Consider the following 16,550-nt stretch of genomic DNA (forward strand, 5'->3'; position numbering starts at 1 on the left):
TTTATGAGGGAAGTTGGGTTTTTCTATATCATAAGTTTTTGTTGTCACAGTCATAATCATTGAAGATAGGCAGTGTGAGAAAATGGTAAATGGCCAAGTTGTGAGTTGATCAAAACAATCATATGAGGCTGTTTAGTGTTGCAACAAACAGCTCGTTCAATTATTTTTCAGGCGACATTGATTTTCTCTCTTTTTGTACCCTGTAATCATATTCATGCACTTTGTGCTCCTACACACGCCCGTCTTTCTCTCACTCTTTTATTTACTTTTATCCTCTTCGCCACTGATCGGCTCGCTAGCCGCCCGGGCGATCGGTCACGTCTCTGTCACTTGCGTCTATACATTGTGTCTGTTGACATATTTCTCAGAGAATATCCCTGAATCATAGTTATTAGTAGTGAACTGGCTTAGAGGATAACAAGGGGAATTAAGGAGCACCAATGACTGTCTCCGAGATGTTATTATCACACGACTTGCAAGTTGCATACAGTCTGGCTATGCGGTGAAATGCACAGCAACGTCAGTGTGTGTGTGAACTATTTGTACCAAAAGAAGATTTTTAAGAAAATATTAACAAATTATAAACGCTTAGAAACACAAATTACAATAAATACAGGTATACAAATCAGCAGGTGCATGTACATGCAGCTACACAAAATACACATAATTATTACAAATTAACTTGCAAAATACTAGCTAACGTTGCATCATTAAAGAAGATAAGGGCAGGAATGAACCTTGGAATTGGACAAATGAGGCATTATTGACAGGTACAGACAACAGGGTACCAGATATTTTGTAAAGTATGAAATGTGAGGCGGACAAAAGGAAATTATACAAGCTTATCATGAAGTACTAATTAGGATATAAAAATTAGTAATTAAATTTTATTTACACAATAGACATGATTTAATTTATATATTATTCATTTTATTTATATTACGAATAACATACTGTAGCCGTTGTGTTTCATTATCTGGTTCATGTTGTACACAGTGCCGGTGGAGAAGGCGACTCACCTGGGCAATCTTCCTTTATCAACACAGCAGTGGGCTTGGATTGGATATTTGTGAGGTGTTAGTGTGAGAGTGACAGTAAGACACCAAGATGCCTCGTCGGGGGTCAGCAGCTCCTCGTGCACCGCCGTAAGTATCACTATGGTAATGGTGATCAGACACGGGTGCCATGACTACCTATATCATCATTAAGTCCTTCATAAATCTCAATGTTGATCTTTTAGAGATATGGTAATTATGTAAAATGATGTTTTTGACTTATTAGAGATTTGTCTACCTTAGGGTTTTGATTATGTTGGTAAAATAATTATTAGGAACTTTCTGGCGACACCACCAGAATGTTCTTATGTTTAGACGTCTCGTTATGAATGAGATATATTGTTCTTTATTTATGAAGTCGTCAAGTCGGTCAGCAGTGTCTGTTTATAATTCAAAACTTCATCTTGGCTGTTAACCCAAGAGCTACACTACCACTAAAATGCCAGACACTGATGCCAAGTTAACCACTCAGTGCAGTGGATGGCATCACAGTACTGTGCCTCCTGTGGCCGTGGCTAAGACCACACAGTCACATATGGTACTGGAAGACAAGTGTGTACACATTTATGGTGTCACAACCACATTTAGAATATTAGGAACCATATTCTTTCATCTGACATTTAAACACCCCAGCACTAATCTTTAGATAGATTAATTGAATTTTGGGAATTCACCACATATAGTACAATATAGGTAAGATCATCACATATTACAGAACAGTTACTCCACTTATAATAGTACTCCAGGAAGAACACAAGAGCCAAAAAGACATGTTTCCAGTGTGGTCTTAACCCAGATTAATCTACTAAGCCTCCATTTAGCATTAGGGCGTATAATCATCAGGTGAAGTAAGTTGGTGTCATAATATTTGAGATGTGAGGAACATAATTGAACTGAAGACATTAACTTATACTGAGGAATTAATCCATTTTATATTTATTACAAGTGCCTGTGTATTCATCACAATAATGTACAGTACAGTATTAGGAAAGGTAATACAGTTGTACCCCACTTAACGCGGTCAATTGAACCCAGAGGGTCCCGCGTTAAGTGAAAACCGCGTTAAGTGAATAACAGAACATATGGGATTAATTCCAATAGAACCCAGCCCGACCCCCAAACTCCACTTTTTGACGACAAATAACTATGTTGTAGTAAAAATTCTATCTTAACTTTATGGTGGCATGAAAAACAAGTAATATAGAAGAGGTTAGGTTAGGAAAGATAAAGGTTAACATAGGAAAAATAAAGAATAGGTTAAAAAACGAAAATTTGAGGAACACTCACGGTAGTAGAAGAGATGGGTCGGCATACGGGGATGGAGGCTGGTTCCGAGGCAGAGGGCAGATTACTGCCCCTCAGGTGAATCACCATTACTAGGTGAATCAATATCACTGTCACTTACAGTTGTCATGGCTTCCCTGACAAATCCCTCAAAATCAACTTCACTATCACTATCACTGGCTTGGGCTGGCTGTGGAGGGATGAAACTGCCGCGGCTAGGTCAAGCGTCGTCTCTCCTCCCTCCCTCCCTCCCCGGGGTAGTCACGTCATAATACTTTAAGCCAATTACAGCTAGCAGCAGAGGGGGGTAGGGCTGCATGGCCAATCACAGTCCGAGACGTCATATGACGTCAGTGATAACGCAACAAAGACACACACTGCGCAACCTTACCGCGCCGCTTACCCAAGCGGAGGGAGGAGGAGGGAGAGGCAGGCAGGCGGGCGGGTGGGTGGCGCGTGGGCAAAATCTAAAAATAGCATCCGAGCCGGACACTCACCGCGTATATGTGGAAAAAACCCGCGTTAAGTGAAAGTTCAGCTTTGGCAAGGCACCGCGTATATGCGAAAACGCGTTAAGTGAAAGCGCGTTAAGCGGGGTAAAACTGTAGTGGAGCAGACAGTTAGCACCAAGAGTTTGTGGATTTTTCAGAGTTGTTCCTTGGATGATATTAACCAATAAAATCGCTAAGAATAATATGATGAAATGTTGATTCCATGGATTGATTAAGCCTGGGCCAGTCAATAGTGGTGTTGATTGGAGGAGAATGGCATTGTCGATTACTTTGTATACAGTACTGTATTTTTTCATTCTTCTCTTATGTGATCATAAATCACCTGCAGTGGCAAGGGCATGAAGGAGGAGGGAAATTTCAGGGTAAAAACATGAAGAATAAAAATTTCATATGACACTAAAATCAAGTCTGTACCTGCTTTGTAAGCAAAGAAAATATTTATTTACCGTAAATATTCTGCCGAAAAATCTACCGTAGTCGTCGTATGTTGTCGTCTGCCCTTAAAATAATTTAATTCTGAATTTGGTCTCGCTTAACTTGTAAATATATGGTGAAGCCTGTTATTGTGTTTTATTCCTTTAAATATAGGTTTATCTTTTTCTTTATGGGTTCGTGAGTATCATATGCCCGATCCCTTATTTTTTTATTTTGGTAAAATAGGTTCTTGAACCTATTGTGTGTATAAATGATGAGAATCATGTTGGAATTGAATTCTTTATTGGGTTTTGATACATTTCCTATTTCTTTCAAGTAGCATTACTTAATAAGTGAACTGGATGTTCCTATACTGTAGTACAGTATTGCACAAAATAATCAAATTAAAGCCCAACCAAACAAAAACTGCAGTTCTACCAACCTCGTGCTTGGCTCCTGCACAATTCATCAGCCAATGCCCATTTTTCTATAGCATCTGAAGACAAGTTAATGATGCAAATACTGTAGATTGAAACATAAATCCAAGTCAACTACACTGACCTTTGTTTCTGTTTTAAGAACTTGACCAAGCCTCCGGTGGCAGTTGTAAGTCATCACACAGGAACATCTCAACCCTTTGTTGCTTTTACCACCTTAATGCTGCAATTAACAATTATTGTACTTGTGCTTCCTTACTCACTAATGTTACCATAAGGTAAGAGAGTGAGAATTCCTCCTTTAGGTAGGAGTTAATTATTTTTCCAACATCTTTTATCAAAGCTTACTTCCTCACTGAATCAACCAGTTCTTAAAAAATCCTGTTTAATAAGTTTTCTTATTGATTTTAGTTCATGCTGCATTAACTTGGGAATGCGTATGTTTTGGTATATTCCTTATAGTTTCTACAGTATTTAATAAGTAGAAAGTTGTACACACCAGCGTAACATGTCCTGTAACTTTTAGTATGTATATTGTTCTGGATACATAACTCTACATTTGTACCAATTTTTAGCTTTTATCCAATTATTTCTGGGTTACCTATAATGTACTGTAAATGTTATTTTTAAGATTGTGGTGCTACTAAAGTTCAAAGTACTGTACAAAATATTTTGTAGATGATTATACAGTACTGTATATAGTTACCGGTATATGTAGACTGATGGGAGATATTCTTATAACAGCAGGCGTGCCGCTCCTCCTCCTCCACCCCCCAGAGCAGCCCCACCACCACATGCAGCTGCTCCACCACCACCTGCAGCTGCTCCGCCACCACATGCAGCTGCTCCGCCACCGCCTGCAGCTGCTGCTCCTAAACAACCTGGTCTGTTTGCACAGATGGCTGCTACTGCAGGTGGTGTTGCTGTTGGATCAGCTGTGGTAAGTTTTACTAACTTTCCCTGTTATCTTGTACAGGTAGTGTAGTTGTATTATTCCTATAGTATGGTTAGCAAATCTTGGTGTAAGAAATATATACTGAAGACTAGTGTAAAAACTATTTACCAAGACAAGTAATCACCTTTAACTTGCACAAAACTCTTGTCAAATTGATATAGTAATAAATATAATTTTCTCCAGGGTCATGTGGTTGGTCATGCATTAACAAGTGGTGGTGGCAGCAGCAGCAGCAATTCTGACCAGCCACAGCAGGCTGCCCCAGCACAGCCCCAGGCCTACTCACAGCCACAGGGCTACCCACAATACCAAGGGTATCCTCAACAGGTGAGATTTAAATGTAGCACCACTACACACACTCGTGTCTCCATTAACCACGTACAAGCCCTGAAGTTGCTCTTGGCATTTCTCTGGAATTAGATTTTTGTTCAGCATTAGTTAAGGCAATCACCCTGGCAGGTTCCTTTCAGCAAGGAGGATATTCGTTGTTTGAAGATAACTGTACATACTGTACCGAATTTAATTTTGGTCTGTAAAGCCTTTTTCAAGTTACTGAACTGAAACAAATTCTTTGAAATATAGATAGGTAACTTAATGTGATCTCCCACTGTATTACATAGTGGGGTTGTTAAAATATTAAAATTAGACAAAGTAGATCAGTAAACACATGAACTTTAAGCAAATGAACATTAATTAATGGACAGTATCCTGTATTTTCATTATACTGTACTGTATTTCTATTTATTGTTCTTCATATTTGGCAGAGTGGTCCCAGTGAACCACAAGGACCGTGTGCATGGGAGATCAAGCAGTTCCTGCAATGTGCTCAGACACAGTCTGATGTATCTGTATGTGAAGGTTTTAATGAGGCGTTACGACAGTGTAAAGCTCAACTCTCCCGTGAGTATTTAATTTATCCTCTTCGTTAATGTTCAGGTGATTCTCCTCTTTGCCAGATAATTTTCTCTACAAGTTCCTTTATACAATTACTTGCTCTATACTTCATCATTGTCTGATTCTGCACTCTTTCTGGTTATTGATTGTGTGAAGTGGTGTATTTTTTTTACATCACATTAGTTAATTACCGGTAAACCCATCATAATCTAAATGTAAAATATTCTTTTATTCCAGAGATGACTGCTTAGATTTGTATTGTGCCACATCATGTACAGGAATATGCAGCCGCACACATTGTGGTCGAGTTTTATTTGAATTGTACAGTTACCCAACATTTCTGAATATAAAATATGATGTTCAATAATGAATTTTTGAACCATAAGTGCAGTATCATTGTACAGTCCTAGCCAAGTTTTTTATAGATAATGTAATGATTGAGTCGACAATTGCTGCGTAATTAAGTTACTTGTGTATGTTAGACCTTAATTGTTTCTCTGGAAGATGACCTCGCTACCAGAACAAATAAAATATTTTATGTAATGGCCTTTTTATTTATTATATTTAAGTGAAGTATAAGTGTACATAATGTAAGTAAATTTAAACTTTGAGTTAGAACAAGACTGAGGCTGTTACTGTATGTACTGTTCTATATCCACATCAGTAAATTGTAATAATGGGTTAGGAGGAGGATGAAGTCGTTCCTTTTGGAAGTTCATATCTACACATACATGCACACTTCCCATTCCATATGTATGTACAGTACTGTATATATATATGAGACTAACCATTTACTTGTACAGTGTATGTGTGAATGTGGATTTGTGCGAGTGTTTTCAGTAATGTTTATGAATCTTCCTTGTATGATAAGTATGACTTGATTCTACTGGAAACTGATAAAACCAAGACACAATAAACATCCACAAAAAATAAGAGAACTATCACATGCTCACATCCCCAAAGGTTCAGCAAGGTGTGTACCAAACTGAAGGAGAGACCTGAAAACCTATGTGCAATTGCCTAAGTTTTCTATTGTGACGTACATTTGTTAACTTCTCTAGTGAAAGTTTTAAATCTAGGCAAAATAACTAGTGTCACCATGTTGGTTAGTATTGTTTAAAGATGTAAACATTTATTCCAAAAATGCCCATTTAATTAAAACTAAATCAAGATATGCATCTGAGTTAGCTATGTATTTATTTGACTTACCATAGAATACCTTGATGTACAGATATTTTATTCCTTTGTGAAGACACGAACATAATAAAAAACTAGCTGCATTGTATTGTTTATTATTTGGGCAACGAACAAGATTACACTACAGTACAGGCTACTAGAATAATACCAGAAACAGCCTCAAAAAATGGTTAGCCTATTATATAGTTAATAGTAACAAGTCCACTTCATGACGCACTTGAGTTTTCTCAATTGAATACATCAGCATTTTAAACTAAGACACTACAGTATTAGTATTTCTCACAATACAGTTTTTAAGGTCTACCCAAAAATTCAAGGACATGGAACACACACTGGCCAGACAGTTTGCTGATTGGATGAAAATGTAAGAATCTTGGGTTTTGATCAGAGTAAATCTAGAAAATGTGTCAATTACTTTATAACACAGCCTTTTACAGTGATTAAAGTAAGGTACTGTTGACATTACATCTACAATATTATAAATAATTGGATTTAATAAATACTACGAACAAAATTATTAGTAAACTTTTCTGTAACAACTTCAACAATTTTTAGAAATATATTACCTAAGAGGCAAATGTGAATATTGAAAAATTTTGAGCAGCACTGACATATTAAGTGGATCCCATTGGCCTGGTTAGTGTAATGAAGGTTTTCACTATGCTAGTTCTACAGAGAAAGACAAGTCCACAGTGCAATTTTTTTTCTATGAATTGTACAGTATTCATGCAGTGAACAATTGTGCAACTAAAAAGTGGAATTCATTGTAAATAAACAAACTTGTTGCATGTAAACCACAAGATTAATTCTCACCTTAATTGCAGTGATCATTAAGAGCATGAAGTTCCCAATGTTAATGGATTAACATTTCAAAAGCTACAGTAAAATTATATATATAAAGTTCAACAAGAAAATGTAGTTTATAGTCATTGGTTGGCAGCGCTACACACGTTCAAACAAAGGTTTCACATTTCAATGTCGGTACAACATTCCCAGTCAATAATTGTATATGGTAGTCAGCCAAAGATAGGACAAGTGATGCTCAAGCTTATGAGTGAGAACGAAAGTAACCAAAGTTTTTAGGTGATTCTACCAGTGAATTTATTGTATAATAAACATTACAGTATATTTAATGAAAATTAAGTATTTGAAACTAATAACAGCATAAGACTTCAGAATAAACTACTGGGACTTTCACCCTTTTCCTTAGGAAAAACTTTCCTACACTTAATAACTATGACTTTCTGGAGGTGAAAAACTATATAAGTTTAATAAAGGAGGCATAAATGATTGATGGCAGGTACAAGTGCCAAGGACTGCAAAGATTGTATAATACCTACAGTGAGGTACCAACAGAGAAGTTATTGTGTACAGGTAGTTCTGCTATAACGCGATAATTGTGTTCTTGTAAAATATCGTGTTATAGAAAATCGCGTAATAGAAATAACAGGGCTTATGGAGAAAATAGGGTTAGGTGCAGATTACTCGAAATCGAAAAAATTTAGTAGTTAGCCTAACACAAAGGATAGCACAGTCTAAATAAATGTTACATTCATATCTAATAATGAAATCATACAGTAAATGTAACACTTTACCTTGAAAAATATGAATGTAACTTGATGGGGGAGAAGGGTGATTTTGAGGTTGATAACATCGAGCTTCTCTTCAAGTGTTATATCCTTTCTTTTACGATCATCACCGGGAATTCTATCACCAGAACGCTTCTTGGAGATATTCTTCTTTACCATATTCACAATTAATACCACAAAATTGGAGAAATAGTAAGCAAAAATCGCGTTATAGCAAACAAGCGTTCGCGTTATACAAATATCGTTCCTAATTCATAAATCGCGTTATCAAAACACGCGTTATAGCAGAACTCACTGTACAGTACAGGGTGTCTCCGATGTTAATACATCTACATGACTTGAAGAATACAGCACATTTCAGAATGTGTTAAAATAAGCACAGAGACTGAAAAACATTTAGAGGGGATTATGTATAAGAATTTATATCTGCACGTAACTTGTACGTTTGCTGAAACAGGTAAATAGTGAATTCTGTCCATGTATGAATATGGACTTTTGGAACCCTGAACAGTATATAGAAATGTATTAAACAGCCATACCTCACACCTCATTATCAATGGACTTCTTGGTCAAGGTTCACTTTAACCAATAAGGCTATGTACAGTACATATTTTCTTCTAATATGTATTTCAAAAACATAATTTGGAAAAGTGAAAAACATTGAGAATAGTGCAACTGTCCTTACATTAACTGCTGCTTTATCCACAACAGTATTGTCTTGTAAGGCTGATAATGTTGACCCCCAAAAAGTTAAGAATTCTTCAGTGGGTCGTAAAGAACCGATTGAAGTATGTGAAACAAATCAACATATGTATGAGAAGATACTATGAAGCCAGAGTGGTAAATAATTACCATAAAGATCACATGATTGAAAGTCACACTGAAAAGTTGTGTTAGGAGATTTTCTGGCAGTGAAAATGTGGGGCCAGTACTGAAAGTTAGTGATTACCAAGGGTGGGGGGCATAGTACAGCATTAAAATGATTGACATTAAATTAAAAAAAATCAACTTGTTTATATAATACAGTACTAATCCACAATTTTCCATAGATTACTATATCAATATTACAGTAAAGAACTGTATACCTGAATTGTTTAAAACAATTTTACACTTGAAATTTTTATTTTTTATGTATCAAAGAAATGCACCAAGATACCACAAGGAATCTTAAGAGAACTTCTTGTACATCAGTAAAAGCTTTAGAAGAAATTTTGAACAATTTACCTTTGATTATTAGTGATCGCAGGGTATCAGAAGTGCAGTAATGTCTTCATCTGCCATGACTCATAACCCTTCAGGAGGTGATGTTGCACTTGGGTATTTCACTCTGGCTAATGCCAGATGACTTTATTCTGCTGAGAGAAATCCCTGCTCCCTAGAGGGTTAAGAAATACTGTACTGTACGAACTGAGCTAAGTTTGTGAATGGTATGTACTACAAGACAGCTTAAAAACTGTACCTATTAACTGTACAAGTGTTATACTAATATATGCAATTATATACTGTACATGTATTCAGGAAGTCAAACAAAGAAGCTTCAATATTCGTGATGGAACACTACATATAAAAAGCATATTGAAGCCCTAAATACTATCCTATATACTTTAACTATACTGTACTGTACTTTTTTAATTTAATTCTATATATTCAGCTTATAAAATTACATACCGATATACTGTATATAATTTTAATTAACTACCAAGTTGACTGGTACTATAGAAGAGAAAAGTAATAAGTTGAGGTTACTCATAAAGATTTAGTTCTGCACAAATTTCTGTAAATAACTAAATGGTTTTTAATTCTCAGAGATTCTTACATTAAATATTTCCCCAAACTAAAGATGTGACAATGTGCACAACAAATTCACATAAAAATTGGCACGAATATAACAGTTCAGTAAGTGCCGAGGTAACATTCCATTAAAATGCATTCTCTCAGTGTCAATTGGGAGAAATATTTTAGGTGCAAATCTTTAAGAATGTGAGGCAAGTACAGCAGAGTACTTGTGCCAAGGTCTGAGGATTACGAGTGTTACATACTGTATTACCATTTATTTCATACTCTAAAATACAGCTAAAATGAGGAAATGTTTCTAATAGTCAAGGAGCTATTTTCTGTAGCTGTTCAAATAAGGAACTACAGAAAAGGCTTGATGGTATATTTTGGTAGATTAGAGCTTCCTGAACCTCAAACAGGTGTCAGTGGAGCTAATTTGTGGTAGCAGGGTAATCACCTTTTTCCAACATGGCTTATTCTGTAGTCCAGGTTGAACACAACCACATTTTACCCAGTCCAGCTCCTGGACTATATACAGTATATTGTAATGAGTTCTTAGCCATCCATTACACTGTTCTGTACTAGTCATTAAAATATTTTTACCAAAGCATCCTCTTGGCCTTTATGAACATTAACTGTTGCATTATGAACACATCAACAAATAATAATACATGTATACCCAGTATGGTAACATAAATTTGTGTTTGCGGTGATCTTCTACAGGTTGTCACTATAGCGGGTATATTTTGTGTTCATCTTACAGCTCACAATAATAAGAAAAGTTGGTTACACCAAATTTTCAATATATTTGTCTATACACTATACAACTTGTGCACTAAGTCATAATTGTCTAAAACTACAGAAAGAATTAATTGCTAGTTAGCAATGTTAGGAAATTGAGAGATGTAGATGGTAAAGTTCTTACAGTGGAATGAGAACATAGTAACCCTTACATTACAATAAACATAACATTAAATATTGTAGCTTTGTAAGTATTAAGATAAGACAGACAAGGAACTGAGTTAATATAGCTCTAACATCACTAAATGAAAAATGTATCTTGAAATGTACCAGTAACATTTTTAATCAACTAGTGTATTTAGATCTAAATAATGTACTGTATTTAATGAGCATGAAAACTCTTCCATTTACCTATACATTACAGTATTACTGCTTTAGTATATATATATATATATATATATATATATATATATATATATATATATATATATATATATATATATATATATATATATATATATATATATATATATATATATATATATATGATGTGTACAATTTCAATTAAACTACAGTAGTACAGTACTGCCCTATTTAAGAAACAAGTAGTTCAGTATGGAAGACAGATGGCATACAGAAATAAGATTTTCTTCTCAATAACAGTCCTGTACTTTTAAATATTAAATTACCTGTATCAAGATTTCTTCTACATGAAAAAGTTGGACACAGTGTAAACAAATAGTGAATGTGTATGTAGTCTGTGGGAGACGAGGAGGGATGGGGGGTGTGAGCAGCAACAGTGAAGGAGAATGTGAAATTACTGTATCAGCTGCCATATTATACAGTATACTGTAGGCAAATACTGTACTGTACTGTACTGTACTGTACTGTACAAGTAATGGGTGACTTGGTTAGGTTAGGTAGTAACAAAAGAATAATATTATTTGTAAATAAAACCTCATAGCAGCTTGCCGGGCTGAGCCCAAAAGCACACTTGGATGTTCGGGTACAGTGAGTCTTTGTGAATTTAACGTGAAATAGGCTTGTTGTCAGGGGTAAACAATGGAATTCTCACAATAATTTATATAATCCATGATTCATGTGTATAAAAATATAAATAGTGGTGAGGGTTTATTACCATTACAGCTTAAATAATTTGTATGATGAACGTAAATGGCCATCAGATGATTTCACCGTGTTGAGAAGAGTCACTATTTCTCGCCAACGACAGTACTTCAAATTTGATAAATTAGTTCATATTAATGAACTAATAATATATTATTATTGTATTTTAACTTTTAATAATAAGAACACTAAGTTGTCAAAGTAAAGTATAAACTTAGTAATTTGGGTGAGAATGTGTCATAGTGATGTTATTTTGGCAGGTTTTCCGGCAGTGAGAGCGGTTGCTCGAACCGGGAGGTCAGAGCTGTTTAGACACCCAGAGCGAGTACACGTCCTACAAGATTACCACAAGATATTGTGTTTTTACTTATATATTCTGGTTAAGGACTTCAACGTAGCAACAATCAACTGGCTGAAGCCTTCTTCGAACTACATTAGAGATTCAAAAACCTGTCCTACAATAAGCTAAGCATCTGAAAAGAATGTTAGGAGAAAAACGATTTTGTAGGTTAAGATGGAGGAGGAGTAAGCCTCCATTTATCTATCAATAAATTAATTAAGAATTGTGTGCATAAACAATATTTACTACATACGAAGTAATGGAGGTTAGGAACAGGCAACACGAAGATACTGTAGTGTACTGTACTGTACTGTACAAGTGGGTGACATTATACACAATCAATGCTGGGCAGTAGGAAATGATTTATAGTAGATATACCAAGATAGTTACAAGTGATGAGATATATAACATAAGTTAAAAGGTTATGAGAGGCTGAAAAAGAGATTGGTGATAATGTGGTGAGGGGACAATATGGTTACTGGAAGAGGATAAAGAAAAGGAAAATATCTGAACATAAAAAGAAAACGTATACAAAATGCAAGAAGAAATATGAGGATACAGTATTTGAAGAAGTTAATGTGAGGTTGAGTCTACAAGCACTTATACACCATATTAAAGACTGACATGGTATAGAGATGGTGAAAACATTGTTGATAAGGTCACACAGACAACAAGATGAGGAGAGAACAATACTTGATAAGGTTTGGTCACAGGAAAAATTACTTGGATAAAAAATGCAAAACAACATGATTCATCTTAGACAGTATGTAAAGTGTGGCACAACAGGTTGAGATGATCTATCATAAACAGTACATGGAGCGAGGAAGAACAACTTGACAAAGCTCCGAGAGGAAGAGTAGAGTGGTGAAGATCATTAGGTAAATAAGGTTAAATATAAAAAAGAGGATTATTGAAACCACATATTACTTACAGTACTTGTAGAATGTTGCAAAATTCTCAACATTTGTATCACATTAAATTCAGTTCCACCTGTTACCAGAGTATCAAAGGAATGTAAGGAAGAGCTCAGTAGTATAGTCAGGCTGTGAAACAAATTAAGGACTCCTTCACAATCCATTATTCCTGATGTCTATTTGACTGTCTAAATGCAATCCGAACTGGCACATCTCACAAAATGTGCCAACCACTGTACCAGGTGGAACAGTGGGGCAACTGTACATACTGTACTATTCAGAAAATTACGGTATTCTGTTTACCTAAACTTGTTACTCAACTTGTGGAGTATACAGTATAATGCAAAATTTTGGTGAATCAGCAACCCAAAATTTATGTCACTGATAATGTTATTTGAAACTCACAAATTATTCACATTATAGAATACAGTTATGTAATTGAGTGTACAGTCGTGTAAAACAAAAACAAATAACAAGAGGTTTTGTAAGAAAACTTAATTTTTTCTATTGAAAATACTGTACAAACTTAAGATGCCTTCTCTCGTATATAAAACATAACAAGCGGTTAGTACTACTGGTTCATTACACAAGTTACAGGATTATTCATAAAAAAAAATTACCATTATGTAGGATAGATAAAGTTATTCAATTTGGCTCAAACAATTAACTTGCTCACCACTGTTAGCTGCATAAATTTTAGAACAATGAAAGACACTTTTCAATGCTGGTTTATACATTACATGTACTGTACAGTAGAGTAGAGTACAGTACTGGGGATGGTAGAAACTGTAGGTTAATCTTCCTCTCAGTTCTTCAACATGCGAGATTATTGTACTGTACTGTACTGTACTGTAAACGCATTCAGGTAATATTTTTATGAACAATACTGTACTAAAACCATGTTGACCTAATTCAATATTGAAATGTATCGTAATAAGAATATATTAAAAGAAAAGTTCACAAATTATCATTGAGAAGATTATCACCTGTAATGACAAACCCCAAAAAAGGTTAGAAAATCTGTACATCAGGTGTACTTTTACTGTACAGTATATGGAAATAAAGTCAGGTACAAGACTTATAAGAAATATTAAAGTTAGAAATCATCATGGTCACAGGCTTTCTTTTTCTAATTTGTACAGTACACTGTACAATATATATATACAGGTATTTATTTTTGGTAAAAAAGTACACCAGAAGATTAGGCAGAAGGGTACACACAGCTACACTTATTTGTAATTATTGCTATGTTCTCTGAGGTTACTTAATCCTGGCCACTAAGGGTCAGGTTCACCATAACAACACTCTACTGTACACGATCATGTAATTGCCGACGATATAATTGCATAGAGGTAAAAAACCACAGGAAACTTTGTCCCATTGCATAGTTTGTTGCATTATGCATGATGAAGGGAACATGGCTGGCAAAATTTGTTTATTCACATCTGTATCAGCCATTTGCAAGTCCTCCTGCTCACCAAGATTATAACATGAACGAGTGAGGTAAAAAACTGCGTCTACGCAGGACTCCCTCATAACTAACTTCACAATACTACACTATCATCTCTACACCTTATAATAAGTAACAATAATTACAGTATCTATATAGAACAAATATTAAATTGTAGTCACATTCTCAGTATATACAGCAGTGCCATATCCACTGATTTTATTTGTCTTGCATGATAGAAGGTTTCTGTCACAGAATCCTAATTCAATAATAAAAAATAACAAAACCTAAACCAGCCTCAGGGATTACTGGATACGAACACCATACAAGAACAACAAATATCAGCGTGACATTAAGGATACAGTCAGCGCTAACACACACCAGCAGACATTGTACTGTACGTAAATATTACTGGGAGTGTTATGGCACGAGAGCTACCTGGTACTGTTAGAAAAATTACTCAGACAGGTCACGAGGTCTTGTCATCTGAATATACACACTGCCAGGATGAGGTCCATGATGCTCTGAACTTTGTGTCATAATAAATACGGTACTGATCACGACACCCAACCCTTTAAGTTTCAAGCTACACCTCACAGATAGAAAAGGTTTAAGGACTTATCTATGTTGTGTTGATGAGCACTGGTGTGTCATATATTCTCACATTATAATAGTGATAGAACAAAACAGACACAGATGGCAACACAACAACCTGGGGGGAACACTCAATAATCTCAGGGGTGAATGAGATAGGATAGTGTTATTCTCTTGTGGTCATTGTACAAAATTTAAGTTCATGTGTGTAGATAACTCTGAAGCATTCAAGTTCAGACCACTGCACAAGAACCCCACACACACCCGATGAACTCTTTTTAATTCTTTTGAGATCGTCACCTGACAATACTGCAAAGGACAATACACAGTCTCTCCTCGACTTACGAAGGGGTTCCATCCCGACGACCAGGTCATAAGTCGAATTGGTCCTATTTCGAAAAGGCGAAAATAATACAGTTGTACCCCACTTAACGCGGTCAATTGAACCCAGAGGGTCCCGCGTTAAGTGAAAACCGCGTTAAGTGAATAACAGAACATATGGGATTAATTCCAATAGAACCCAGCCCGACCCCCAAACTCCACTTTTTGACGACAAATAACTATGTTGTAGTAAAAATTCTATCTTAACTTTATGGTGGCATGAAAAACAAGTAATATAGAAGAGGTTAGGTTAGGAAAGATAAAGGTTAACATAGGAAAAATAAAGAATAGGTTAAAAAACGAAAATTTTTGAGGAACACTCACGGTAGTAGAAGAGATGGGTCGGCATACGGGGATGGAGGCTGGTTCCGAGGCAGAGGGCAGATTACTGCCCCTCAGGTGAATCACCATTACTAGGTGAATCACCATTACTAGGTGAATCAATATCACTGTCACTTACAGTTGTCATGGCTTCCCTGACAAATCCCTCAAAATCAACTTCACTATCACTGGCTTGGGCTGGCTGTGGAGGGATGAAACTGCCGCGGCTAGGTCAAGTGTCGTCTCTCCTCCCTCCCTCCCTCCCCGGGGTAGTCACGTCATAATACTTTAAGCCAATTACAGCTAGCAGCAGAGGGGGGTAGGGCTGCATGGCCAATCACAGTCCGAGACGTCATATGACGTCAGTGATAACGCAACAAAGACACACACTGCGCAACCTTACCGCGCCGCTTACCCAAGCGGAGGGAGAAGGAGGGAGAGGCAGGCAGGCAGGCAGGCGGGCGGGTGGGTGGCGCGTGGGCAAAATCTAAAAATAGCATCCGAGCCGGACACTCACCGCGTATATGTGGAAAAAACCCGCGTTAAGTGAAAGTTCAGCTTTGGCAAGGCA

At 36.2% G+C, this 16,550-nt stretch overlaps 1 protein-coding gene across 3 annotated transcripts; it reads left to right on the forward strand.

The window, feature by feature from the left end:
• Positions 1-964: 964 nt before the first annotated feature.
• LOC121876817 (coiled-coil-helix-coiled-coil-helix domain-containing protein 2-like) lies at positions 965-6,094 on the forward strand. Of its 3 annotated transcripts, none has more exons than XM_042382249.1 (5): positions 965-1,145; positions 4,447-4,642; positions 4,841-4,984; positions 5,422-5,557; positions 5,789-6,094. In XM_042382249.1, exons 1-5 carry the CDS (start codon positions 1,108-1,110, stop codon positions 5,800-5,802), a joined length of 528 nt encoding a protein of 175 aa, XP_042238183.1. In that variant the 5' UTR covers positions 965-1,107; the 3' UTR covers positions 5,803-6,094. The 3 variants fall into 3 exon arrangements, with proteins under 3 accessions (XP_042238183.1, XP_042238184.1, XP_042238182.1); XM_042382250.1 differs by having other exon boundaries at positions 4,450-4,642; XM_042382248.1 differs by lacking the exon at positions 965-1,145 and adding an exon at positions 1,153-1,247.
• The last annotated feature ends 10,456 nt before the right edge of the window (positions 6,095-16,550 follow it).

Source organism: Homarus americanus, unplaced genomic scaffold (genome assembly GCF_018991925.1).
Source record: "Homarus americanus isolate GMGI-L3 unplaced genomic scaffold, GMGI_Hamer_2.0 scaffold50281, whole genome shotgun sequence".
In the NCBI taxonomy this organism is placed as follows: Eukaryota; Metazoa; Arthropoda; class Malacostraca; order Decapoda; family Nephropidae; genus Homarus; species Homarus americanus.